General features: G+C 42.4%; 2 protein-coding genes across 3 annotated transcripts in view; one reads left to right on the forward strand and one right to left on the reverse strand.

Moving 5' to 3' along the window:
• Positions 1-24,450, forward strand: part of CENPP (centromere protein P) — a 392,723-nt gene that overhangs the window by 205,855 nt on the left and 162,418 nt on the right. The window lies entirely within an intron of this gene.
• The window catches only part of ASPN (asporin), a 50,288-nt gene that overhangs the window by 11,912 nt on the left and 13,926 nt on the right, over positions 1-24,450 (reverse strand). Inside the window, exon 2 of the mRNA XM_075832322.1 lies at positions 2,585-2,868. Coding sequence (XP_075688437.1) covers positions 2,585-2,846 — 262 coding nt within the window. The 5' untranslated portion in view covers positions 2,847-2,868. The remainder of the gene's footprint in view (positions 1-2,584; positions 2,869-24,450) is intronic.

A 24,450-nucleotide genomic window follows, 5' to 3' on the forward strand; every position in this document is an offset into this window, starting at 1 on the left:
GTCACTATATAAAACTACGTATGCGAATGAATGATAGTGTAAAATAGTACATTACATTCCTACATTGAAATTTTGTATGAGAAATTGTCAAAAGTTATATATGGGCAACATTCACAGAGCAGTACTTAGGTCAGTATTTTTTCTCAGTATCTGAAAGCCAAAACCAGGAGTGTAATATATAGAGGAAAAGTATATTGGGAAGATTTGTACCTCTTTCGTTTTTTGGACTCAATCCTGGCTTCGACTAATAAATTCTAAGGCAAAATACTGCCTTGTAGAAGTGGCCATAGATATGACATTTGTTCCAACGTTGACCCGAATTTCAGAAAAGTATACCTACCAAAAGCTTGAAAGGGGTTGTCTGAGCTTAGAAAATAGGGTCTGTTTTTTTATTTCCCTTAAAAACCGCACCACTCTTACTTTTGGTCCCTTGCTCGGACTACCACAATCAACTGCTAATGCTGCTACCCTTCAGAGAAAAGAAAAATTTACACAGTATCCATTGAAATCAACAGGCGTCTGTGGATTACAAGGACACAAGAAGTCTTCCAGAGTCAGAACATTTTTTAAAGCATACCTCCAGTTAAAAAAAAACTTCAGTGCTCTTAGCTAATTATGTACAGTACCTATGGGAAGCCTTTTTCCTTTAAAGCTATTTGTGCTGTTCTTCCAACTAATTCAAGGACAGAAAGTTGTTGATCATTGTCTGCCAGGTTTCAGATACAGTAGAACTGCAGACCGGTCCCAGTCACACTGTCTACAAGCCTTCTAGCGCACATTAAAGTTGCCACTCACCCCTCCCCTTTAAGAGACAGCTTGCTTGAATGAGTGCAGAAGTTTCAACTTTATTTACTACCATGGCAACTTGCAATTCTACATATTCTAATTATTCCAGCTATATATATCTTTTGAATTCTCTAGCTCAATCACTCTCAGATTTTCAAAGAGGAACCTGTCAGCAGCTGTATGCTGCCCTCAGACAAACTGATTTTAGCGGTCTCTCACTTGTGTGTGATATTTATGTCATGTTTGTTAACTTACTTTTTAAATGTTGAAGTGCTTGCATTGCTCTGTGAGAAAAGTTTCTGGCATACTCATGAGCTACTTCTCTCCCCGCCCTCGATGTGATGATTGACAGCTTTCTCCCTATGCACAGTAATAGGGAGAAAGCTGTCAATAGTTGACGGCTTGGCGGGGGGAGTGGCAGTTCATGAATACGCCAGCTGGGAAATAGCAGGGAAAATAAAGTTTGAATACCTCACCCGCTGCATGCAAATTAGTATGCGGCGGGTGAGGTATTTAAACTTTCTTTTTTTTCGTGCACTATAATCGGGGATATGGATAGACTCCACTCCACAGGACTTGCCTAGCTCTGTGTACAGATTGATGGGCTCACATCTGACAGATTACCTTTAAATGCAACAGGGATGGTTATTTTAACACATAACCTCATTACTGAGTTATGCCTGCTAAAGAATTTATTCCCAAAATATCACCTCTAAGGGTATGTTCACACGCAAACTCAAAAACGTCTGAAAATATGGAGCTGTTTTCAAGCTAAAACGGCTCCTGATTTTCAGACGTTTTTGTAACAACTCGCGTTTTTCACTGCGTATTTTACGGCCGTTATTGGAGTTGTTTTTCAATGGAGTCAATGAAAAACGGCTCCAAAAACGTCCCAAGAAATGTCCTGCACTTTTTTTCGCGGGCGTCTTTTTACGCGCCGTATTTTGACAGCGATGCGTAAAATTACACCTCGTGGGAACAGAACACCGTAAAACCCATTGCAAGCAATGGGCAGATTTTTGTAAGCGTAATGGAGCCATTTTTCAGGCGGAATTCGAGGTGTAAAACGCCCGAATTACGTCTGAAACCACTGCGTGTGAACATACCCTCAGTCTGTGATTTACCTCATCTGTTAAAGGTGCACTCTTAACTAAACTCATACGCGAAGTTATGTCTAGTACAGGGCCCAATATGGATTCTTTCTTTAAATCTCTGTGTCATGCAGAGCCCCCTCAGGCCTTGCACTAGGCATAATACAGTGTATGTATGTTTTGTACAGATTATGACTAGAAGTCTCTTCTCATGCTCAATCTGACATTGCTGGGGCATCTGTATGATTCCCCAAAAATCTTGTGCGCAGCTCCTATTAATTAGAATACGATCTGTGCACGAGACTCTTCAGCGTTGTGTGGTTGCCTCCCTGTCTCTTTCCACGCCCAATGTCAGATTGGGTAGATAAACTGAATAATGACACTAACTTTTCTACAGTTGTTACATCAGTTTCTGAAAAAGCTGGTAGCCAATATATATGACTGCCATTACAACTAACATAAGGTTTCATACCTCAGACTATTGAATGTGAAATCTGTCTACTTATGCAATTCTATAGGAAGAAGGAAAGTATCCTAGTATAAATAACAGATATGCCATATAACTAAAAACGAATGAAGAGAATAAAAACATTTGGGGACAACTCAGGGAATATATTTATTGGTGATTCTTCCATTTTAGGACAAAATTTTCTATATGCAAGTTTCACGTACAATGATATGACAATGAAAGGTTCTTGTTATCTCACCAAGGTCTGAGCACTGCACCACCTTTAAATAACACTGGCATCCAAACGGACATATTGGGTGCATGTCAAATGGAGATGAGGTGGGTCGAAATGGCATGTTCCTTTTAAATGGGAATAGTGAGTTTTTGTCGTCGTCATCATCATCATCATCATCATCCATGTCATTCAGCATGAGATCAGTTAGTGCCATGTACTTTGGAGGTAATATAAATGGCTTGGCAGAGCACAGAGCCAGGAAGTAGAAAAGCACATATTCCTTCATGTTGTCGTCACAACAGCAAACCCTGTAATATAAATCACAAGCCTCTTACATGCAAGGTAATGGTTAGAATCTCTATAATACAACTGTCCTGACATTAGAAATGATCTAACACATGCTTTATGTCTGCAGAATTCATTCAAATGATATACGAATTAAAGGTTGTACAGTAGCTGCTGTGTATATCAGGTCCACAAAGGGTATTTATTATGACTTTTGCAGACATTTTATTATTGCTGCAATGAAATAAAAAAAAAAATGCATACATTTTGCAAATAGTCTTGATTAGAAGATTAATTAAAAAAATACTAACAATCCTACTGTTTTGTGTATGCAACTCCAATGCATGTCTATATGTCTCCATAATGTCTCCTTTATACACAAACCTTGTGTTTATGCCAGTCCTATTTACTCCATTCCGTCTGCCTCTTCTACTACTGTCTGTAGGTTAGCAAGAAGCGGGTGCCGTAAAGGGCCTTTTACGCCGGCCGACAATAGGCCAGTGCAGCGAGCCCCGATCAACGAGACATCGTTGATCGGCACTCGTTTGCTCAAGTCACTCGAATCGATGGATGGGGACTAGCGTTCGTTACTCCGATCGCTCGTCCCCATACGTTATTATCATGTCGGCAGCGCGTCTCCCTGTTTACACAGGGAGATGTGCTGCCAAAACAAATAATATTTAACTTTTTAAAACCGTACGTTATATGAACGCTTGTCTGCCCGATAATTGCCCAGTGTAAAACCCCCTTAACACCTGACTGAAGTACGGATGTAGCCATCTTTATCTTGACTCTTATCTTGACTTGTTGCAGTGTGATATCACACAACAAAAGCCATTGAAAAGCCATGAAAAAGTAAAGTTAAAGTTTCTTGACAATGTGTATTTAACTGGTTGCCGACACAGGACGAGAATGCTCGTCCTGAGCGGCGGGTACTTTGCGCATTAGGACGAGCATTCTCGTCCTGTGTGACAGCTGTCTCTGCGTGCGATCGAGAGTGGGGCAACGGCTGTAATACACAGCCACGGCCCCGCTCTAACAGCAGAAAGAAGAGAAACATCTTCTCTCCGCCGTTAACCCCTTGAATGCCGTGATAAATGCTGATCGCGGCGTTCAATGAGGGGGGACTGCACATTGATCGTGTCACAGAAAATAACTGTGACGTGATCAAAGCCCATAACTTGTATGGCCAGACAGCCCAGGGTCCATTGAAGGACCCCAGGGCTGTCTGAACATATTGCCTGTTGTTAGGGCATACTGAGGTATGCCCTAACAACTGCCTGTGTACAATCAGTACACAGGCTAATGTACTGGCATATACATCTATGCCAGTACCTTACAGTTAAAAAATAAAAATGAAAAATCCCTTTATAGGATTAAAAAAAAAAGTTAAATAAATGTAGAAAAAAATGTATGATAAATAAATAAAAAGTAAAAAAAAATACACAGAACCACACATTTTTTTTAATAATAAATAAACTTTTTAAAATATAAGTCCCAAACCATGAAATAATATAGACATATTTGGTATCGCCACGACCGTAACAACCTGTACAACAAATGTATAACATTATTTATGATGATCGGTGTATGGTGTAAAAAAAAATATTAAAACTGCAGTGGAACTGCTTTTTCTCTGCATTTTCGCCAAAATAAAAATGTATATAAATGAAACAATAATATATTTGTACCAAAAAATGGTACCTACATAAAGTACAACTCGTCCCGCAAAAAACAAAAGTCTCATATAACTACGTCGTAAAAAAAATAAAAAAGCATCGGGATGCAAAGCGGGAAATATAAAAAAATTGTTCTGTCCTCAAGGCCAAAATTGGCTGTGTCCTTAAGCGGTTAATGCGTTAAAAGTCAAAATAAAGACAGCTACATCTGTAGTTTTGGATTCATTAGGGAAATGAAAAATAATTTTTGCAGTTTGAGATGGACCAACATGTTGGGAAATTTTTATGCTCTCATTGATCTAGGATTAGAACAAAGCTGTGCCCCTCAGAGACGGTGGCCCAATGAAAGACTATGAACTTAAAGAGGCTCTGTCACCAGATTTTCAGATTTTACAACCCCTATCTGCTATTGCAGCAGATCGGCGCTGCAATGTAGATTACAGTAACGTTTTTATTTTTAAAAAACTAGCATTTTTGCACAAGTTATGACCATTTTTGTATTTATGCAAATGAGGCTTGCAAAAGTACAACTGGGCGTGTTTAAAAGTCCAAGTGGGCGTGTATTATGTGTGTTACATCAGGGCGTTTTTACTTCTTTTACTAGCTGGGCGTTCTGACGAGAAGTATCATCCACTTCTCTTCAGAACGCCCAGCTTCTGGCAGTGCAGACACAGCCGTGTTCTCGAGAGATCACGCTGTGACGTCACTCACAGGTCCTGCATCGTGTCGGACGAGCGAGGACACATCGGCACCAGAGGCTACAGTTGATTCTGCAGCAGCATCGGCGTTTGCAGGTAAGTCGATGTAGCTACTTACCTGCAAACGCTGATGCTGCTGCAGAATCAACTGTAGCCTCTGGTGCCGATGTGTCCTCGCTCGTCTGACACGATGCAGGACCTGTGAGTGACGTCACAGCGTGATCTGCCAGAAGCTGGGCGTTCTGAAGAGAAGTGGATGATACTTCTCGTCAGAACGCCCAGCTAGCAAAAGTAGTAAAAACGCCCCGATGTACGCACATAATACACGCCCAGTTGTACTTTTACTTTTAAACACGGCCAGTTGTACTTTTGCAAGCCTCATTTGCATAAATACAAAAATGGTCATAACTTGGCCAAAAATGCTCGTTTTTAAAAAATAAAAACGTTACTGTAATCTACATTGCAGCGCCGATCTGCTGCAATAGCAGATAGAGGTTGCAAAATCTGGTGACAGAGCCTCTTTAAAGACGTCTCACCTTAAAGTGGTTGTCTCACCTAGACAACCCCTTTGGCTCTTTAGCTGATATTGCCGGTGGAATGTTTTTTGTCCAGCAGCACATTTTCCCTCCAGTGACCACTACAGGGAAATGGTAGTATTGGCTATCACTCAAATAAGTAAGTAAAACTTTGTTCGGTCAAGCCTGCCAGAGCAGGCTTGCCATGATTACTTAACAGCTCTACGCTATGGCTAATAGGGGAGAATCAGAAACCCATGGTGAGCAGCTGTTGGCACTGGTGGAAGCAGCCATTCTCCATGCATTTCCCTGGCAGGGAACGTTGCAAGGAAAATTTAGTATTCTATGCAGGCTATTTATATGAATGGCCGACCAAGTAATACATGGGCGGGCCGGGTCTGCAACAACTTATCTTTGTTAGTGGCATTCATATGGAAAAGGTGTTTCTTTTGTGAATTCAATTTTATTTTTTGAGAAATAATTTCCAAATTATCATATTTTTCCACGGGTTTATATTTGGAGATATTTATTAGTTTGCAAATAAAAGCATATGGCTTAGGTTTTGGCTATCTAATGTCTGCAGATTATGTAACAATATTTTTGGCATAGAATGTGCTGTGTGACTATGTCAGACAGCATGAAGACAGCCAGAATAGTCGCTAAGCAGAAACTTGGCCAAACAGTTTTTATCTTCAGAGACTTGAATTGTTTTGTGAAGGAAATGTATTGCAGAAAACTAAGCTGCATGCACAAAAAAAAAATGTAATAGAACAGTGAGAAAATATTTACTTTAGAAATTAAACATGAAGAAGGGAGCTATCTAAGTGTTCGAGGATCCAGCCATCTGTGTGTTAGGCTCTTTTCGCACTACTGTGAAACTCCGTTTAGCCCTCTTCCGTTAGAATTACCATTGATTTCAATGGTAATTTTTTTTTGTTGCAAATGCATTTAGTTTGCATCCGTTCGCTAGGTTTCCGTTTATTTTCACGGAAGCAAATGTGCTGCAGACTGCAGTTTTTTGCTTCCATCAAAAAAATGGAAACATAGCGAACGGATGCAAACGGCATGCATCTGAAACAAAAGAATTACCATTGAAATCCATGGTAATTCTAACGGAAGTGATGCTTTCCGTTTGGACTCTCGTTCATCTCTTTCTCTGACGGAAGAGGGCTAAACAGAGAGTAACGGTAGTGTGAACTTGGCCTTATATAGTTATAACATCCCGTTATCCGGTTTGCTGGAAAGATCCCATTAAAACATAATGACCTGATGTCCATTATTTTCTCAAGAATGGATTGAAAGTCTTTATATGCTCTTTTGGAATCCACATGGAAATGCCTGATTTCTAATGTCATTCCGGTTGCTTTATATAGAAAATATATTATGGTTTCATACAGTTTGTATTATATAATTTTTCATGGGAGCCCTAGGCCAGTATTTTTTTCATATTGCTGTTATTTTACTAACACCTTAAAGGTAATTTTATTAGATAATATTCTGAACTATTTTATAGTAATTTGCATATAATAAAATTGTTAATGCTACCTATTTTCGGAGTAATTTCTCTTCAACCTCAGACACTCTGGTCAAAGCAGTCGAAGTCCCTCAATATGCTCAGTACTTCTCTGATGTTGTTTCATGCTGGAAGGTGCTGCTATTTTCAGCCAGTGGGAGGGTCAGCTTGCTTGTCTACCTATTTCTAACCTTGTATAAGCTGTATTGTAACATGAACAGAATGTCTTCAATCAGAGACTGTCACTTTCAAGGTTTGTGTAGGGAGCAAATTAATTTTTCTCTTTACTTGGTGAATGAAACACTGGCTCGAAGATGGAGGAGACTGGTCTGATAACATGCACTTCACGCATACTCCATTATATGTTATGTATGATGCTTGACACACAATGCCATGACCAAGTATACCGGCAGATGAGCTGTAGGAATAACCTTGCCATGGACATGGTACACAGAGCTCTATAGGCCAGTATTAATAAAATGGACTACCAAAAAAAACAAAAATTCTGCAACTAACAGAAATATGGAGAGAAGGTTAAGTAGGTCTTGTGCACAATGATGAGCTTCTTTGTTTTGACTGGAATATGTTTTAATCTCCTTAGGACGCCGTCAATAAACAAGTATTGTTACAGGACTTCCCTGAGGGGCTATGTTAGACCTCTGGCTGTTTAATTTTAAAGCCAACGCCAGAAACACATTGGGTGCGGTGCGAAAGGGGCTAATAACAGACGCCCACATGTCTAACATTCTTTTCTGTTCTCTTTTACATTAGAAGTCTATGGCAAAACAATGGCCATCTTGTTGCATTCTTTTATTTAAACGTAAAAGTGAACACCCTACGTGTGGAGACACTGTAAAAATGAATCTGTTCCTTAATGACATCTTGATATTTTTTAGATCTGCCCTATCTTTTCCTCGCCTAGCTTGTATTTACATTTATTGCTATGTCTGTCTTTTGTAATTCCATTTAAAATGACTTTCAGTGATATTGATGCTTTATAACGTTAAGGCCGGATTCACACGAGTGTGTGCGTTTTGCGCGCGCAAAAAATGCAGCGTTTTGCGCGTGCAAAAGCTCCATAAAAGCTCCGTGTGTCATCCGCATACGATGCGTGGCTTCGTGATTTTCGCGCAGCCGCCATCATTATGACACTCTGTTTTTATGTTTGTAAACAGAAAAGCACGTGGTGCTTTTCTGTTTTCATTCATAGTTTTTACTGCTGTTGCGTGAATCACGCGCGTCACACAGAACTGAATCCGTGTGCTGCGCGTGATTGTCACGCACCCATTGACTTCAACGGGTGAGTGATGCGCGAAAAACGCACAAATATAGGACATGTCGTGAGTTTTACGCAGCGGACACCCGCTGCGTGAAAATCACGGACTGTCTGAACGGCCCCATTGACTAACATAGGTCCGTGCGACGCGCGTGAAAATAACGTCTGAATAAGCCCTAAGGATGTTTGATCAAATTACATATAAACTGTTGATTTCAGCTTTCTGTCCTCTTGTGCAGCTGATGGTTTTCTCAGCTTGTTGTGGTATTATGGGATAGATAAAGGGAGCCCAAATTACATTTTTAGACAGAAAAATAAGTTCCTTAGGCGCCATCTATGTGTTTATAAATCCACAAACTCTTGAAGAATTACTTGTTGTAACCCAAACTATCCATTTCTGGTTTTTTACATAAACCACAAACATGCCACAGAATGGAACTGTATGAATTACATACCAGCTACAAGGATGAACACTTGGGGATCATTATGCTGTGTTGAATCTGCATGTCCTGTTGGCTCATATAATCTAGTTCCACTATTTTATTTCCAGAAAAAACGGTCTCTTTTTTTTTTCCAACTACGTAGCTACTGTTACTAGTTGCATTTCTTCCTCAGGGGCTGTTTACTTATATTTGTACTTGTGTTGCTCTTCTTCTGCAACATAAAGCAAATAGTAGGTAATGGTGAAAATTGTGCGGAAAGTATAAAAGTTGTAAAAAAAAAAACATCCTTAAAGAGGCTTTGTCACCAGATTATAAGTGCCCTATCTCCTACATAATCTGATCGCCACTGTAATGCAGATAACAACAGTGGTTTTTATTTTAAAAACGATCATTTTTGAGCAAGTTATGAGCAATTTTAAATTTCTGCTAATTTATTTCTTAATAGACAACTGGGCGTGTTTTTACTTTTGACCAACTGGGCGTTGTAAAGAGGAGTGTATGACGCTGACCAATCAGTGACCAATCCGCATCATACACTTCTCATTGTTCCAGCCCAGCTTCTTTCACTGCACAATCACACTGGAACAATGAGAAGTGTATGACGCTGATTGGTCAGCGTCATACACTTCTCTGTACAACGCCCAGTTGGTAAAAAGTAAAAACACGCCCAGTTGTCTATTAAGAAACAAATTTGAATAAATCTAAAATTGCTCATAACTTGGTCAAAAATTATCCTTTTTCAAAATAAAAACCACTGTTGTTATCTACATTACAGCGCCGATCAGATTATGTAGGAGATAGGGCATTTATAATCCGGTGACAGAGCCTCTTTAAAGTGAATGTCCAACTTTGGACAACATAAATAGGTTCAAATACCCTGCATAGACATTCTTTAGGGTTGTAGGTCTGGCTTCCTGTAGCCACCACTAGAGGGAACTTACTGCATACTGTCTACATATTGAACTCAATAATAAAACAATAGGCAGTAAGCCCCCCCCCCCCCCTAGAATTTTATCATGTAACGCTATAATTATGCAGATTTGGAGTTTTATTGTTTTTAGATATAATATGAAAAATAACTTTGTGTTGAAAGGTGGGGATTAGGTAAAATACAGAGGCTTAACTCTTTGATAAAAATCTTTCTTACCAACCAGTCTTCGACCAAACATTTTGTGTAAATGTTACTTGTATAGTTTAGAAGCATGGTAAAATATAAAACAAACTTCTGTAGCCCCACATCAGGAGATTCTTATTTTGTTTATACACAATCCTTGGATATACAGTCATTTAGACCATTCGCCAAGTAATGTCCCCTCCCTCAAGCACTTAAAAAGGGGGCGTGGCTCCCCAAAACGTATGGCCTGCTGCTTCTGAATGTAGGGAACTCTTCTAATGGTCTAAATGACTACATATTTGTGGATTGTGTGTTAAAGAAATAAAAATCTGATGTGAGGATACAGAAGATATTTGTTTCAGATTTTACCACATTCCTAAACTATATAGGTGGAAGGCTTTTCTATATAAAGGTCTTGACAGAAAAGTTATCATTATGGTCAAATCTAATTAATTTTCTAATAAAAACTAAATGTAAATAGCAGTTCCTCAACGTGCAATGGCATAAAAATGTGCACTTTTAGTGCAAATTTGTTTTGTTTTGTCCTGATCAATATAGAGTAGATCGAAACCTCTCTGTTTTGGGGTAATTTTCAAATATGTACATTACAGTAAGTGCTGCGTACTGATCTTAATGTATGCCCATTTGGGCTGGGCGATTAATTTGATTAATTCGCCTTTGAGGCCTCTGACGATTCTGTGTTTAGACAGAATAGTTGATTCGGTTTAATAATGGCACCGTCAGGCCAAGCTACATGACGAAGCTCCGCCCTGTCGCTCTCTTCCGACGTTCACTTACGAGTGAGGAGGGAGCAGACAGTGCACAGGATGTAACCATGCTGTTTCCTCCCACCTCCTGTGGCTGTCCGACTTAAAGGGAACCTGTCACCAGCATTTCCCCTTTTGAACTTTACTTATCCCTCACTGGCCGCTGCTATCAAAAGTTCATTGCCACTATCCCCTCTCCTAAACTCCTCCTCCGACTGTATATAACGCTCTGCAAACATTTTGCGCCTTTTATCGTAATAATCCGTTTTCCCTTTGTGCGCACATCCCAGAAGAGGACATCAATGCACAAGCACGGGATTTTGTGTGCTGGGGGAAGGCGAGGAGCTGTGAATCAAAAGTAAGAAGGCGCGGTAAACTCTGAAAGACTTGAGGAATGAAGATAGGACTCTTTTCAAATGAAGATTTGACTCTTTTCAAATGAAGATTTGACTCTTTTATACTCATTAGCATACGATGTGAGAACACTAAAAAACTGAATACTAAAGCTACAGAGCCGACTAAGAAGACAATTATAGGTTATATAGAAATGATTTTTCACCCGCTACCACCAGGTATTGCTGGTTTAATAGGTGGGGTATAGAAAAAAGACCACGGCACCACATGGTGTAATTCAGTAGGGTAGGCTGATGGAGGAATAAAAGACCATGCTCACCAGATTGCCGTAGGGTAAAAGCGGATAATAACCACGAGTGCTGCTGCCAGATCCAAACCGGTTTCCGAGGGTAACCGCTGATGTGTAGTAGGATGGTGGGGAGAAAAGAGGATCTATATCGGCGCTGCTGTGTGGTCCAAGTCAGTGGAGAAACGACTAGTCTCTTGTAATATTGATGAATATCTATTGCAGTAGCAACACGTTTCGACGCCGAACTGGCGTCTTCATCAGGCATAAAAATTGTTTTAAAACAAGACAGTATAAATACACAACACTGAGTAGTGATTGGCCCAATTCAGATTGAGCAGAAGTTGACAAAAACCGCCAAAACCTTGTGGGTCAAAGTTCAAGATAAAAATAGGTAAATAACAGAGAAAACAGTGTGTAATGAGGTTAAGCATTAAAAACAAATGGTACGTGAATAAATACACAGTTAAAATGTACAACGGGGGATATGCTAAAAAGTAATACGTGTCACATCTGGATTTACGGCAGTAATGGGAGCGCACCCTTTTATTGAAAAATAGGGATGTGGATAACAAGGGTATAGTTCCCAACCGGTGTTGTAACCTTAGGGTAGCGGTGTTGTGTGTTTTTTTGTTTTTTTGTGTTTTAATATTTTGGTAGTGTGTCGGTTTCAGCTCTTTTTAATGAGACGTTGTCAAGGAGATCGTATAAACTACGGCGGCCGGGAGGGACCAAAGTTAGGAGGTGGAACGCATGTGGTGGAACGCATGGTGGCCCGCACGTTGACACGCAAATCGCGGGGGTAATAGGAAGGAAACAAGAAAATCAAACCAGTTGCTGAGGACATGTAGGTAAGGGAAAAAAATATAATAATATGTATATAGAGACGGGGACTTTATTAAAAAAAGTATGTATTTAGAAGGTTTATCACTAAGTACGGGTGCGTCTGGATCATAGCGTGGGGGGGGGTCTCTTTCCCTGGGAAGAACTGCGGGACATTAAGTGTTCGGCCAAATGTTTATTCAATATTGATACGTTAGATGATAGTCTGTTGCTGAGGGGTTATCTAACTGAGTCCGTTAGTTTTGAGTTTCTGGATGTTGTCGTCAAAGGCGACTGGTATATGTAAATAAGTTGGTGGGTGTTGTAACGATATGTTGCTTCAGTTGTTTGATTATCAAAAACGGGAACATCGTGTGTTTCACTGGTAGTGTGTTTGCATCAAATAGATTAGCTAAAGGATCGAGCATGCATGAGGGATGGTTGATGTTGGTAGGGTTAGTCCAAAGCTGACTCCGAAATGTCGTTCAGGCCTCTTGGATATAGTGTGTCCATTTTGAAGATCCAAAAGTTTTCCCGTTGTTTTAGTTTATTGAACCTATTTGGAACATCTGGATGGATGTGTTCTATAGGAGTAATACTGATTACATTAAATTGGCATTTATGTATCTGGGCAAAGATACATAAATGCCAATTTAATGTAATCAGTATTACTCCTATAGAACACATCCATCCAGATGTTCCAAATAGGTTCAATAAACTAAAACAACGGGAAAACTTTTGGATCTTCAAAATGGACACACTATATCCAAGAGGCCTGAACGACATTTCGGAGTCCGCTTTGGACTAACCCTACCAACATCAACCATCCCTCATGCATGCTCGATCCTTTAGCTAATCTATTTGATGCAAACACACTACCAGTGAAACACACGATGTTCCCGTTTTTGATAATCAAACAACTGAAGCAACATATCGTTACAACACCCACCAACTTATTTACATATACCAGTCGCCTTTGACGACAACATCCAGAAACTCAAAACTAACGGACTCAGTTAGATAACCCCTCAGCAACAGACTATCATCTAACGTATCAATATTGAATAAACATTTGGCCGAACACTTAATGTCCCGCAGTTCTTCCCAGGGAAAGAGACCCCCCCCCCACGCTATGATCCAGACGCACCCGTACTTAGTGATAAACCTTCTAAATACATACTTTTTTTTAATAAAGTCCCTGTCTCTATATACATATTATTATATTTTTTTCCCTTACCTACATGTCCCCAGCAACTGGTTTGATTTTCTTGTTTCCTTCCTATTACCCCCGCGATTTGCGTGTCAACGTGCGGGCCACCATGCGTTCCACCACATGAGTTCCACCTCCTAACTTTGGTCCCTCCCGGCCGCCGTAGTTTATACGATCTCCTTGACAACGTCTCATTAAAAAGAGCTGAAACCAACACACTACCAAAATATTAAAATCACAAAAAAACACACAACACCGCTACCCTAAGGTTACAACACCGGTTGGGAACTATACCCTTGTTATCCACATCCCTATTTTTCAATAAAAGGGTGCGCTCCCATTACTGCCGTAAATCCAGATGTGACACGTATTACTTTTTAGCATATCCCCCGTTGCACATTTTAACTGTGTATTTATTCACGTACCATTTATTTTTAATGCTTAACCTCATTACACACTGTTTTCTCTGTTATTTACCTATTTTTATCTTGAACTTTGACCCACAAGGTTTTGGCGGTTTTTGTCAACTTCTGCTCCATCTGAATTGGGCCAATCACTACTCAGTGTTGTGTATTTATACTGTCTTGTTTTAAAACAATTTTTATGCCTGATGAAGACGCCAGTTCGGCGTCGAAACGCGTTGCTACTGCAATAAATATTCATCAATATTACAAGAGACTACTCGTTTCTCCACTGACTTGGACCACACAGCAGCGCCGATATAGATCCTCTTTTCTCCCCACCAACCTACTGGTTTAATAGGTGAAATGCTGGTGACAGGTTCCCTTTAATGCTCCGCAGTACTAGCACGGCATGTCAGTACTGCATCCATTGAAGTCATAGGCTGCCAGCCAATGGCAGGACGGCATGGGAGTAATTAAATTGAGTATGGTGGGGCAGGCTGGTGATTTGTATATAAGGGAATTGAAGGCAGGGCTAATTCTTTCAGCCTCTTTACAGGCCTTATGAGTGGCCAAGTGAGTTGTTCTTTAGAGCCCCAGATAAACTAAAATGGCAGACTTTTTGGGCATTTGTTTGTGCCCCCAACACAAACAAATATGGGTATATTGTTGTTTTAACCCCTTAATGACCAGGCCATTTTGCATGTTAATGACCAAGGATTATTTTTTGTTTTTTCACGGTCACATTCCAAGAGTCGTAACTTTTTTTTTTTATTCCGTCTACATAGCCGTATAAGGGCTTGTTTTTTGCGGGACAAGTTGTATTTTGTAATTGTACCATTTTTAGATGCTTATAATATATTGATTAACGTTTATTAACTTTATTTTAGGAGAGAATTGAAAAGAAGTAGCTATTCCAGCATTAATTTTCACGTTATAAATTTACGCCGTTTACTATGCAGCGTAAACAACATGTTAACTTTATTCTATGGGTCGGCACGATTACGGGGATACCAAATATGTAAAGGTTTTATATGTTTTCCTATGTTTGCACAATAAAAAAACCGTTTAGAAAAAAATTACTTGTTTTTGCATCGCCGCATTTCAAGAGCTGTAATTTTTTTTATTTATCCGTCAATGTGGCCGTATGTGGGCTTGATTTTTGCGGGCCAATGAGTAGTTTCATTAGTACTATTTTGGGGTACATAGGATTTGTATAGATTCACTGAAATTAGATAATGAATGTCGTTCAGTATTAAATATGATTCACCGCCTGGAAGAACGATTAAAAATAAGTTTATTGGTTAAATTCATAAAATTGTGGCTCTACTAGCCGTTGATGCCAGACCAGGCTAAAGCAAAAGATTTGCGACAAGATAGGTGGTGTGGAGTAATAACATAGGATTTGCAGATTAACTTTTATTTAATTTTTTATGGGTGGAATGGGAGAAAAGAGAGAATTTTGCCGTTGTTTTTTTGGACGCCATTCATCCGGCGGTTTAATGTGTTCATTTTATTGTTCAAGTTGTTACGATCGCGGGGGTACCATATATGTGCATGTGTTATTTGTTTTGACACTTTTGGGCAAAAAAAGTAGTTTTATTTGATTTTGACTGTAAGTTTTTTGTTTTTTTTCACAAACTTTATTTAACTGATTTCCCTTTTTTTTTCTAGTCCCACCAGGGGACTTCACTATGCGATCTGCTGATCGCATATATAATGCTTTGGTATACTTCGTATACCAAAGCATTATTGCCTGTCAGTGTAAAACTGACAGGAAATCTATTAGGCCATGCCTCCAGCAAGGCCTAACAGGCATTTGCTGAAGGCAGACCTGGGGGTCTTTTGTTAGGCCCCCGGCTGCCATGGAAACGGGGAATCGGGGGCGCCGATGGGGTGACAGAAGGAGCTCCCTCCCTCTGTCAAACACATTAGATGTCGCTGTCACTATTGACAGCGGCATTTAATGGGTTAAACTGACGGAATCAGAGCTTCGATTCCAGCAGTTGCAGCAGGAGCCAGGCTGTGTATAACAGCCGTGCTCCTGCCGCTGATCACGTGGGTACAGCGGCAGTACCCGCGCCATCATAGGACGGATATATCCGTCGTCCTGCGCGAACTAGCAGCTGCAGAGGACGGATATATCCGTCCTTCGGCGTTAAGGGGTTAATTGCATTGTTTGTATTGTTTGCATGTGGTGGGGTTAAAAAAATTCCAAAAATATATATTTTTTTTTTCAAAGGGACAAAAAAATAAGTTGATTGGCTGCACCTGGTCTATTAATTAGCTGCACCTGGGCCTTGTTTGCTGCCTGAGCTATAGGCCTGACTTACACGAGCGTGTGCATTTTGCGCACGCAAAAAACGCGGCGTTTTGCGTGCGCAAAAGGCACTTAACAGCTGCGTGTGTCATCAGTGTATGATGCGCGGCTGCGTGATTTTCGCGCAGCCGCCATCATTATGACACCCCGTTTGGATGTTTGTAAACAGAAAAGCACGTGGTGCTTTTCTGTTTACATTCAGAGTTTGACAGCTGTTGCGCGATTCACGCAGTTAGCACGGAAGTGCTTCCGTGCGGCATGCGTGGTTTTCACGCACCCATTGACTTCAATGGGTGCGTGATGCGCGAAAAACGGCGTAGTATAGAACATGTCGTGAGTTTTACGCAGCGGACTCACGCTGCACAAAACTCACAGACTGTCTGCACTGCCCCATAAACTAATATAGGTGCGTACGACACGCGTGAAAAGCATGCGTGTCGCACGCGCGTATATTACGCTCGTGTAAATGATGCCATAAGGTGAGTGACTACATGTGAGGTTTCCCAAGTGAAGCGAGTGTACAGCCAAATGCGAGTTTGCAGATAAGTGCATGGTTAACCAAGGGGACATAGTTTAACTTAGGCAGGATTCACACGAACTGGTCGCGCCCGAGCCCGAGTGCCGGCCGGTAAAATCGGCCATTCTGCCCGGCCGGTTTGCATAAAGTTTTGCATCTGTGCCGGGCCGGGCAGATCTGGACAGTGACATCAGCGGCAACTCCTGAAGGGGAATCCCCATGTGTTCGGGGATTCCGCTTCAGGAGTTTCCCCTGATGTCACTGCCCAGATATGGACAGAGACATCAAGCGCTCTGTCCAGGAGCGGAATCCCCGAAAACACGGGGATTCCGCTCCTTCAAGGAGCTAAAGTGCGGCTAGCACATAGCGGAGCGGGGAGATACCTCCCCGCTCTGCTATAGTGGCATCGCTACAGTAGTAGCAGCCGCAGCAGCTGCTGCTACTAGCGGCACCATCGAAGGTGTCGCCGGGCCAGGAAAACAAGCAGGGGAAGGGAGCCAGCGCAGCGCTTCCTTCCACCTGCTGTACACCCCGGCCCTGCCACACAGTGTACTTCGTCAGAATGGCATCAACTCCTCCTCCTCACATGCACTCTGCGCTGTGAGGAGGAGGAGATAGAGCGCAAGCGCCGGAAAACCCGGCCATCACTCGGGACACATCCCGGTGATGGCCGTGTATTACCCGGCCCCATAGACTTCTATGGGAGCCGGGCGGCCGGGTACCCGGCCAAAGATAGAGCATGTCCTATTTTTTGACGGCCGGTTTTCCCGGCCGTCAAAAAATCGGTCGTGTGAATAGCCCCATTGGGGGTCTATTATTCCTAATGCAGCCGGGTGCCGGCCGATTTATGAATGGCCGGCACCCGGCCGGGAAACCCTGCCGTGTGAATGAGGACTTAAGGACATAGGAAAATAAGGTTAGATACATTTTCTTTGTGCATTTTTCTATATTCTGTACTACAACATTTTTAGTCTTGCTATACTGTTTATCCCCATTTAAAAATGTGGTCCATGGAAAATGCTACCAGGTGTGTGTCTCATGCAATGTATGCATGCCTTGAACAGCCGTTTGAGGGTGAACAGGGGCGTAGCTAGAGGCTCATGGGCCCCGATGCAAAAATTCTTACTGGGCCCCCCCCCCCGCAAACTTCTCATGGCCGACGGTCCGCTTTCAGCTGCATCGCTGGGTCTCCTAAGTGACCCAACAATGCAGCACTAGCAGCCGGGGCGTCACTAAGGCTGGGTTCACACACACTATTTACGGACGTAATTCGGGCGTTTTAGCATTGAATTACGTCCGAAAATGCGGCTCAAAAGCGTCGGCAAACATCTGCCCATTCATTTGAATGGGTCTTACGATGTTCTGTGCCGACGGTCATTTTTTTTTACGCGCCGCTGTCAAAAGGCGGCGCGTAAAAAAGACGCCCGCGTCAAAGAAGTGCCTGTCACTTCTTCAGACGTAAATGGAGCCGTTTTCCATTGACTCCATGGAAAACCAGCTTCAATTACTTCCGTAATGGACGCAGCAAAAGACGCCTGCACATGCCATTACGGCTGAAATTACGGTGCTGTTTTCTCCTGAAAACAGCACAGTAATTTCAGCCGTAACGGACGCTGCCGTGTGAACATACCCTCAGGGCTTAAAATGTCCGGGAAATAGCCCCAATACATATGTGTCCGCCCCAAAAAAAAGTGTGTATATGAGACAGCATAGCATATCTATAGCACTACGACCCTATAAACTATGGATAGGATTAGATACAGTGGCTCAGAAGGCAGTATCACACATGATAGGATTAGATACACAGCTCAGCACAGTATCACACATGATAGGATTAGATACAGTGGCCCAGCAGACAGTATCACACATGATAGGATTAGATACAGTGGCTCAGCAGACAGTATCACACATGATAGGATTAGATACAGTGGCTCAGCAGACAGTATCACACATGATAGGATTAGATACAGTGGCTCAGCAGACAGTACCACACATGATAGGATTAGATACAGTGGCTCAGCAGACAGTATCACACATGATGGGATTAGATACAGTGGCTCAGCAGACAGTATCACACATGATAGGATTAGATACAGTGGCTCAGCAGACAGTATCACACATGATCGGATTAGATATAGGGCCCAGCAGACAGTATCATACATGATTGGATTAGATACACAGCTCAGCAGACAGTATCACACATGATAGGATTAGATACAGGGCCCAGCTCGCTGACATTGCGGCTCCAGCGCTGGACCCAGGATAGGTAAGAATAATAATTTTGCTTCTTTATGTGTTACTGATTATTTTTGTGTGTTTGTGTTTTTTTTACAGGTTCGGTTGTTGGACTTCGGATACGAGGACTTCAATGACGGCGTTTTTTTTATTCTCAATAAAATGGTTAATGGGGGTTGTGTTTTTTTATTTCAATAAAATATTTTTTCTATGTGCTTGTATCTTTTTAAACTTTATTATCACCGCCTTAGTAATGGCCGCTGGCTGATTGACAACCTCCATTACTAAGGCGGGGCTTAATGTTAGCCGGTGCAGAGGCTACACTAACCCCCATTATTACCCCGGTACCCACCGCCACCAGGGGTACCGGGAAGAGCCGGGTACAAACCAGTACCCGACCATCTGTAGTGACGGGCAGGCACCGGGGTGGCCGCAGGCTGGTAGTATTAGGCTGGGGAAGGCCAAAAACAGTGGCCCTTCCCACCCTTGTAATGCTGCCTGCCGCTGCTGTGTTGTATCTGGCTGGTTATGAAAATTGGGGGGGACCCCACATCGTTCTTTCCAATTATTATTTTTTTATTCATTTTTTAAATGACGTGGGGTCCCCCCCATTTTCATAACCAGCCAGATACAATAAAGCAGCAGCAGGCAGCATTACCAGGATGGGAAGGGCCACTGTTTTTGGCCTTTCCCCTCCTGATAATACCAGCCTGCGGCCACCCCAGTGGCCGACCATCACTACAGATGGTCAGGTACTGGATCGTACCCGGCTCTTCCCAGCACCCCTGGTGGTGGTGGGTACCGGGGTAATAAAGGGGGTTAGTGTTAGCCTCTGCACCGGCTAACATTAAGCCCCGCCTTAGCAATGGATGCTGTCAATCAGCCGGCGGCCATTACTAAGGCGGTAGTAATATAGTTTAAAAAAAAAACCACAAAGACATAGAAAAAATATTTTATTGAAATAAAAAAAAAAAAATCACACAGCCCTCATTAACCATTTTATTAATAAAAAAAAAGCTGTCATCGAAGTAGTCCTGGAATCCGCCGTAGTCCAACGACCGAACCTGTAAGAAAACACACAAAAAATGATTAGAACACATGTGTTAGGGTATGTGCACAGACACTAATTACGTCCGTAAGTGACGGACGTATTTCGGCCGCAAGTACCGGACCGTACACAGTGCAGGGAGCCGGGCTCCTAGCATCATAGTGATGTACGACGCTAGGAGTCCCTGCCTCTCCGTGGAACTACTGTCCCGTACTGAAAACATGTTTACAGTATGGGACAGTTGTCCTGCAGCGAGGCAGGGACTCCTAGCGTCGTACATCACTATGATGCTAGGAGCCCGGCTCCCTGCACTGTGTTCGGTCCGGTACTTGCGGCCGAAATACGTCCGTCAATTACGGACGTAATTAGTGTCTGTGCACATACCCTAAGGCTTAGATACAGGGCCCATGTGTGATACTGTCTGTGGGACCCTGTATCTAAGCCTGCCACAAGGTAGGCTTAGATACAGGGTCCAGACGACAGTAATCTTATACAGTATAAGATTACTGTGTGCTGGGGCCCTGTATCTAAACCTACAGTGTGGTAGGCTTAGATACAGGGCCCAGCAGACAGGATCACGCATGGGCCATGTATCTAAGCCTACCATGTGATTGGCTTAGATACAGGGCCCAGCAGACAGGATCACACAATCTGTGATCCTGTCTCATGGGCCCCCTAAGCCTGCTACATCGTAGGCTTAGGGGTTGTGCAGTCCCTAAACATTGATGGCCTATCCACAGGATAGGCCATCAATAGCTGATGTGTCGCCCGGGACCCGCAAATCAGCTGTTTTGAAGGGGCCGCAGCACTCGTACGAGAGCTGCTTCCCCTTCATTTCACTACTCGCCCACACTGTGAATCGCCGACACCGATTCACAGTGTGACCGGAATGAAGTGACAGGAATGAAGGGGAGCAGCTCTCGTACGAGTGCTGCGGCCCCTTCAAAACAGCTGATTGGCGGGTCCCGGGAGTCAGACCCCGCCAGTCAGGGCTAAGCTTACCTTCCTCTTCGGCCGCGGCGGGAGTTCTGTAATCTCGATGCTGTGCGCGGCGGCATAGCGCTGTGATGTCATGCGCTGCGCACAGCGCTTGACGTCAGGACCTCCGCTGCGATCCGGAACCAGGAAGGTAAGTAAAGTATGTTACTATAGTAACAGGGGCCCGCGGCCCGAGTTACTATAGTAACTTTTTATTGATGTGGTGCGGGGGGCCGTGGGCCCCCCTGGCTTCGGGGCCCGGTCGCAATTGCGACCGCTGCGACCCCTATAGCTACGCCAGTGAGGGTGAATATTTCTGCACCATATGCACGCATGTAGTGTATTTGGAAGCCCAGGTACTGGATCTAAATATGCAGCTTGCAACACTTAGGAGCATTGCAAACCTGGAGAGGAGTTTAGAGCTCACTGAGCAAACACTAGCTGGGGCCAGTGAGATGGACGTGGGGGGAGGCAGGCAAACTCAGGATGCAGAGATTAGTAGCTGGTCTAACCGTTAAAAGAAGGGGTAGGGGAAATAGTGCCAGGGAGGCTAGTCCTGAACTGGCAGAACCTTGTAAATATGCCTGTTTGGCTGATATTAGGGATGCAAGTCCAGAGCCAGCATCACTGCAGCCGGGCGTTGCTCCTAGCAACTAGGACAAGGTTTGCTGTAGGAAGGATGGAAGTAGGAGTGCAGCAAAGGTCAGACAGATACTGGTGGTAGGGGATTCTATTATTAGGCGGACAGATAGGGTCATCTGTTGCCACGACCGTGAGTGCCGAACAGTGTGTTGTCTGCCAGTTGCTCGGGTTCGGCATATTTCGGATTGACTGATAGACAGATTGCTGGATGGGGCTGGGGAAGACCCGGCGGTCATGATACACATCGGTACCAATGACAAAGTCAGTGGGAGATGGAAGGTCCTTTAAAAATGATTTTAGGGATCTAGGAGAGAAGATAAAGTCCAGTAATACTACCAGTGCCACGAGCGTCACTAGAAAGACAGCGGGAGATTAGGGAGTTTAATAAGTGTCTTAGAAATTGGTGCAGGAAGGAAGGGTTTGGGTTCATGGAGAACTGGGCTGACTTCTCTGTCAGCTACAGGCTATATGGTGGGGACGGGCTGTATCTAAATGGGGAGGGTGCAGCTGTGCTGGGGGAAAGAATGGTTAGACAGCAGGAGGAGCTTTTAAACTACGATCTGGGGAGGGAGGGTGAGGATACACAAGCAGGGTTAAATAGAGTGCATAGGAAGTGGGATACAGAAGGGGATAATGGGGACTTAGTGGGGACTGGGGTTAGCAAGCCGAGTAGGGAGGTTACTAGGAATAAATACGGACCTAAGAATATTAAAGGTGTCGGTAAGATTAAATGTATGCTGGCGAATGCAAGAAGTCTTGCAAGTAAAATGGACGAGTTGAAGATTCTAATGACTGACCTGTATTATGATGTAGTGGGCATAACAGAAACCTGGCTGGATGAGAGCCATGACCAGGTAACAAATGTGGGGGGCTATACCAAATTCAGATGGAATAGAAAAGGTGGAGGGGTTTGTCTGTTTGTAAAATCCAGCCTAAGACCAGTCCTGAATGAAGACATTGGGTTAGACTGTGACAGTGTGGAGTCTTTATGGGTAAATATTTATGGAACGATTAATAACGGTAAACTACTACTTGGCGTTTGCTATAAGCCACCAAACATAGTAGAACAGACGGAGGATGAAATGCTGCAACAAATAGAAAAAGCAGCATATAATAATTGGGCCCTTATTATGGGGGATTTTAACTATCCTGACATTAATTGGGACATAGAGGCTGCTGGATGTGCTAAAAGCTGGACATTTTTATACACAATTCAAGACCAGTATTTCACTCAGGTGGGGATAATGTGCTGGATCTGGTCTTATCTAATAGACCAGACACAATGTCAGATGTGGAGGTCCTGGAGCACTTGGGCAATAGTGACCACAATATGGTAAGTTTTAATATAATTTTCAATAAAACAATACGAAGCGGAGCAACAAAAACCTGGAATTTTAGGAAAGCAAAATTCACTCGACTGAAGGAAACACAGTCTTATTGACTGGGATCATGTAATGGTAAATAGGAATACTGAAGATAAATGGGGAGTTTTTAAAGATCTATTACATGAATCGTGTAGTAAGTTTATACCCACTAGTAACGAAATGTCTAGGAATAAAAGGAGATCAATATGGATGAATAGGGAATTAGTAAATATAATAATACAAAAACAAAAATCATTCAAAACATTGAAGGCTGAGGGCTCAGCAAAAGCATTCCAGACTTACAAAGATCTCAGTAGAAAATGTAAAAATGAAATCAAGTTTGCAAAGTTATCTACAGAGAAACAAATCGCTAACGACATTAAAATAAATCCCAAACATTTTTATAAATATATTAAAGCCAAAAAGAACAGATCTGATAATATTGGCCATCTTAAAGATAACCATGGGAATATAATTGTAGAGGACAAAGGGAGTGCTGAGATATTCAACACATACTTTTCCTCTGTGTTCACTAATGAGCTGCCAGTACCAGATATTCAGGGGGACAGTGGTAAAGGTTCCCCACCCAATATTATCTGCTTAACACAGGAGGAAGTACAGCCACGCCTGAGCAAATTAAATATTGATAAATCCCCTTGCCCAGACGGCATACATCCACGAGTATTAAGGGAATTAAGCTCAGTATTGGGCATGTTATTGTATCTCATCATCTTAGACTCTCTTGTAATAGGATCAGTGCCACAGGATTGGAGGACGGCTGAGATTGTACCAATATTTAAGAAGGGTAAAAAGGTGGAACCGAGTAACTACCATCCAGTAAGTTTGACATCTGTGGTATGTAAAGTATTTGAGGGTATTCTAAGAGATGAATTACAAAAGTATATAGCAGAGAAAAGTCTAATTACTGAAAACCAGCATGGATTCATGATAAACAGGTCGTGCCTAACCAACATGCTCGGTTTCTATGAGGAGGTAAGTGCAAATCTGGATGTTGATCATGCGGCTGATGTGATTTATTTGGATTTTGCAAAAGCATTTGATACTGCTCCACACAACAGACTTGTTCTGAAGCTACAGACACAGATACTGGTGGAACATGTATGCAAGTGGGTAAAGAATTGGTTAAGGGACGGAAAACAAAGAGTCGTTATAAATGGAACTTACTCAAAATTGGTTGAAAACAGCAGTGGGGTACCACAAGGATCGGTGTTAGGCCCGATTCTTTTTAATCTCTTTATTAATGACCTTGTGGATGGGATTGATAGCAAGATGTTAGTTTTTGCTAATGATACAAAACTTTGTAGGATACTTAAAACTCAGCTTGACTTCAAAATATTACAGATAGACCTAGATAAGTTGGCAGCATGGGCAAAAACATGGCAGATGAAATTTTATGTTGATA

The sequence above is a fragment of the Rhinoderma darwinii genome, chromosome 7 (genome assembly GCF_050947455.1).
Source record: "Rhinoderma darwinii isolate aRhiDar2 chromosome 7, aRhiDar2.hap1, whole genome shotgun sequence".
Taxonomy (NCBI): domain Eukaryota; kingdom Metazoa; phylum Chordata; class Amphibia; order Anura; family Rhinodermatidae; genus Rhinoderma; species Rhinoderma darwinii.